General features: G+C 45.1%; 1 protein-coding gene across 1 annotated transcript; it reads left to right on the forward strand.

Annotated features, from left to right (window-relative positions):
- The first annotated feature begins 1,629 nt into the window (after nucleotides 1–1,629).
- LOC138249455 (olfactory receptor 51E2-like) lies at nucleotides 1,630–2,589 on the forward strand. The gene has a single exon (XM_069203415.1). It carries the CDS (start codon nucleotides 1,630–1,632, stop codon nucleotides 2,587–2,589), a length of 960 nt encoding a protein of 319 aa, XP_069059516.1.
- The last annotated feature ends 1,750 nt before the right edge of the window (nucleotides 2,590–4,339 follow it).

Genomic DNA, 4,339 nt, shown 5'->3' on the forward strand with positions numbered 1-4,339 from the left:
TCCAGGACCTGAGTAGGTGTGGCCAGGTTTTCATGCGGAACTCCATGACAGACATGGCTGTCCCAGTCTGCTGGGGGAAGTTGTTTCAGGATTTGGCTCCAAGTAAGAGAACGCCCTGTCACCTGTCGTCTTTCTATAGATATGAGGGGTGTGGGCGAGCAGGAGTGAGGCCGCGCAGAGGTTGCTAGTTGATTGATGGAAGTGTAGTGGTGGAGGCCTCTGATTGGTCCATGAACTCTTATGCGACCAGTAGGACGTCCAACAAACTATCCAGAGTAGTTATACTGTAGTGCATGCACGAGAGACCAGCTAAAGCCAGACATGCATACAGATAGCAGACCGCTGCACCAGCAAACACTCATTTCACAAGCTCCAGTAGACATAGAAGACCTATGAACACATGCAATTAAACATTAAGAAATCAGTGCACACGTGTGCAACGTCATGCATTAGAGTGCGCAGATTGGGACAAAGCGTGATGTGCATCAGGGATCACAGCGTGATGACCCTCAGGAGAGCAGTGCATAACGTGTCAGCGGATCACTAGCGTGTGTGAGTCCTGGATCACTGAGTGATGTCCCTAGTGTGAGGCCTGGAGCCTGTGCATCAGGTGAGCACTGAGTAGTATGCATGAGATGAGTGCTGAGAGTCTTGTACCAGGGATGACAGGAGGAGGAACAAAGCAGGGGGTGAGGTTATTATGCCCCAGATCACCTAAGACAGGAGCACAACAAATCCATCCCCATGTGGAAAGCTGGAGTAGATCCTTTGAAACAGAGATCACCATCCTTGACCGGTCACGTGACAGTCCATTGGGATCAACAATAGGTTTTTGGAAGAGATATATGATTCGAGTCAAACGTTCCTAATGTTTGGTTAGACATTGCTGTGAAGTAATATGTGTCTCTGGGCGCTTTAGAATCCTGCCCTGTTAATGAGGCTGTAGCGGGGATGTCTGAGAAGAAACAACACGGTATTAATTCTGTAGCAGCAACATTAAATGGTATGATGCAGGGACCTTTTGTTGTTATCTTATTCAATCGAAATTTCTAAAAAAATATCATGATAAACAAAAACTCATTAGATTTTTTTAAATATATTTGTATAGTTAAATAAAAGTAAAATATATCATCCATTTTTGTTAGCTTGCCTTTCAAGTCATGATATGTAATTGCCAGCATTGAAGAGAATGATTTGAATGTGTGTTACAAGGGTCGGATCAGAGGTACAGAAGGTGTCCTGTACACATGGATACAGTATGTAGCTGGCAGTGTCATAAAACTCTATGCACAAAAGAAGCAACACTTGTCACTGTTCATCTGATTAGGTCAAGGGACAACATGTATTTTCAACAAATAGAACAATTTCTATTCCTTCATGCGAAGTAGTATTTCTGAATGGAACAATGACACACCCATATATATACGTGAACAAGGTTACGGCTGAAAAGCGTTGTGTAGTGGTATTCGCTTTGTAAAAATTTATATACCATTTTTAATCACATATTGGTGTCTGAGGACTTTCGTGTTATTTGGAGAAAGTTTGGGTTTACATATTGACATATATATATATATTTTTTTTTTCTATAGTCGATGGAAGCAAATGAAGATTTTCCGAAAGGAGCACCTGATGACGGACCCGAATGTCAGCACATTCCACCCTTCTTCATTCATCCTGAGAGGCATTCCTGGCATGGAGTCTGACCACCCCTGGGTGGCCCTCCCTATCTGCCTCATGTATGCCACTGCCTTACTTGGAAACTCTGCCATCCTCTTTGCTGTGAAAACCGACCCCAGCCTCCATGAGTCCATGTACGTCCTTCTCTGCATGCTGGCACTGATTGACCTTGTCTTGTCCTCTTGCACCATGCCCAAAATGATAAGTCTTTGTTGGATGAATTCGAAGGAAATAGAGTTCAGTGCCTGCCTCACCCAGGTGTTCTTCATCCATGCCCTTTCAGCTATGGAGTCCACCATACTGTTGGCCATGTCCTTTGACCGGTATGTGGCCATCTGTAACCCCCTGCGGCATGGATCCATCCTCAGCAATAAGCTTCTTGTCACAGTGGGAACAGTGGCTGTGACAAGGAGTCTGATACTCTTCTCCCCACTGCCCATCCTTCTTCAAAGACTCTCATACTGCAGAAGCAACACGCTCACTCACTCCTACTGCCTGCACCAGGACATCATGAAGTTGTCCTGCACCGATGCCATAGTCAATTTTGTCTATGGCTTGCTCATCATTCTGGCTGTCATGGGTCTAGACTGTCTTCTCATCCGGATCTCGTATGTTCTGATTGTGAAAACCGTACTGCGTCTTTCATCGAGGGCATCAGGAGTTAAGGCGTTTCACACCTGTGCATCTCACCTGAGTGCGGTGCTAATGTTCTACCTTCCCCTGATTGGGTTATCAGTGGTTCATCGGTATGGGAACAATAACTCTAGCACAGCAGTCTGGATGGCCAATGTCTACCTACTTGTTCCTCCTGTATTGAACCCTCTAGTTTATGGAATGAAGACAAAACAGATTAGACAAAAGATACTGGCAGTATTCTATCATAACACTATCCATATAGAACATTTTACCTAAAGGAATTAGGAAAAAACATATTAATTATATTAAATAAATCACAAACAACCTCTAGTGAAGTGAAGTCACTAGTCCTCTCTATATCAACAAAGGTAATGTGTACAGATAACAAAAGGCCAGTGGTCTTTCTAGCCCATCATCAAGAAAGCAAGAAGACTGTTAGTATGGCAGGTCTTGGGGTCTCAAGCTGGGAGAGTTAAAGCTTTCCATTAAAGGCTCAATACCATGTGTACCTTCTCATAGGCATTAAGATAAATGGACAAATGTGAAGTTGATGAAACTAAGCATGGCTTTTTGTATCCAGGGTAGTGTCAAAAGTGGTTCTCATTCAGGTCCAGATTTACTAACAAGTCATGCAATGCAACGCAGCAAGACAACTTTCTGCACTGCATTGCGCAACACGGGGCGGGCAGGAATGAACCATGTCTCTTAAGAAATGGTGCATTCCTGCTGTCTCCCAGCGCTGGTGCACTCAGTGCAGCCTAGCGCCAACCCAGCACCTTTGTGCCATGGAGCAAGTGTGTCTGCATTACAGCCAGCATGGCTTTTTTTTTTGTTGCAGGAAGGGACACCTTCCTGCTCAAAAACAATCCCATGAGGCTTTTTCCTCTGTCTCTGTGAACTGCAGAATGCAGCACAAGTAGGAAGGTAAAAATGAGGATACAATAAACATATTTCGCTTTGTTACGTCTCTCCTGAGAAGGCTTAGCATTTTGACATATTCCTCTGTTTACTAGTCTGACTATATCAGGGTATGCACAAAAAGTCAGGGGTGAATGCATGGGAGAAGTGTGGCACAATGGTTAGAGTGGCAGACCCTGCTGCAGAGATATGGCCAGGGACCAGGGTTGAATTCCCACCTCAGCGGGTCTTGGGCTCAATTCCCTCTGACCAGATAATTCTCACCTCTGTGCCTAATCTAATTGATGGGTCCCACTCTGTAACTCTGGACAATAGCTTGCTTAATCTCCACAACAGCCCTCACAGCGCTTGGATGCCTGGCTTCACCCTGGGGCTGTCCAGGAGTGGGTGCCTCACAGGGAAAAGCCAGGAGGAGTTCAGGGGTGGTATGCATACAGCACCTTGAGACCCTAACGGGAGAGTAGTGCGTTATACAAGTGCAAAGTTTACATTTTTAACTATCCACGCTCCACCCATGGAACTTCTTCCCAGGGCAGCAAAATACAAGGCAGAAACCTGTGCTGCCTTGCATTACTTCAGATGTACTAAGGGGCATTTTTATCAAAGTTCTGCATCACCCTTGCACCACACAAGGTAGCGCAAGGAGCGACTCAAAACCTAGGATGATATTTACCAAGCTACGCAAGGCCACCTTGCGTGGCCCTGCGTGCCTTCATAAATCTGTAGTAGAGCAAGGCAGTGCAAGTCACTGCCTCATAATACTCTTCCCCCGGGATGCAGTCCACGTTTGGTGCATGATTTTTCCCACAAATCCACCCATGGATTTTGGTACTTTCACAGATTTACTAAGACTCGTAAACCTGGAAATGCGTCAAAATGCTACACCTTCCCAGGGGATGTATAATGAGGAGAAACGTCTTTATTTCTTTTCATTTTTCCCACTTTCTACTTCTGCTGAAATGTGCAGCACATGTAGGAAGAGGAAAAAGCCTCTGAGGATTGTTTTTGTGGAGGAAGGTATCCATTCCTGCAGTAAAATAAACCTGTCTGCAATACAGGCACCCTTGCAGTATTGTCGCTAGACAGCATTGGCAGTGGCGCTAGGCAG

This window comes from Pleurodeles waltl, chromosome 8 (assembly GCF_031143425.1).
Source record: "Pleurodeles waltl isolate 20211129_DDA chromosome 8, aPleWal1.hap1.20221129, whole genome shotgun sequence".
In the NCBI taxonomy this organism is placed as follows: Eukaryota; Metazoa; Chordata; class Amphibia; order Caudata; family Salamandridae; genus Pleurodeles; species Pleurodeles waltl.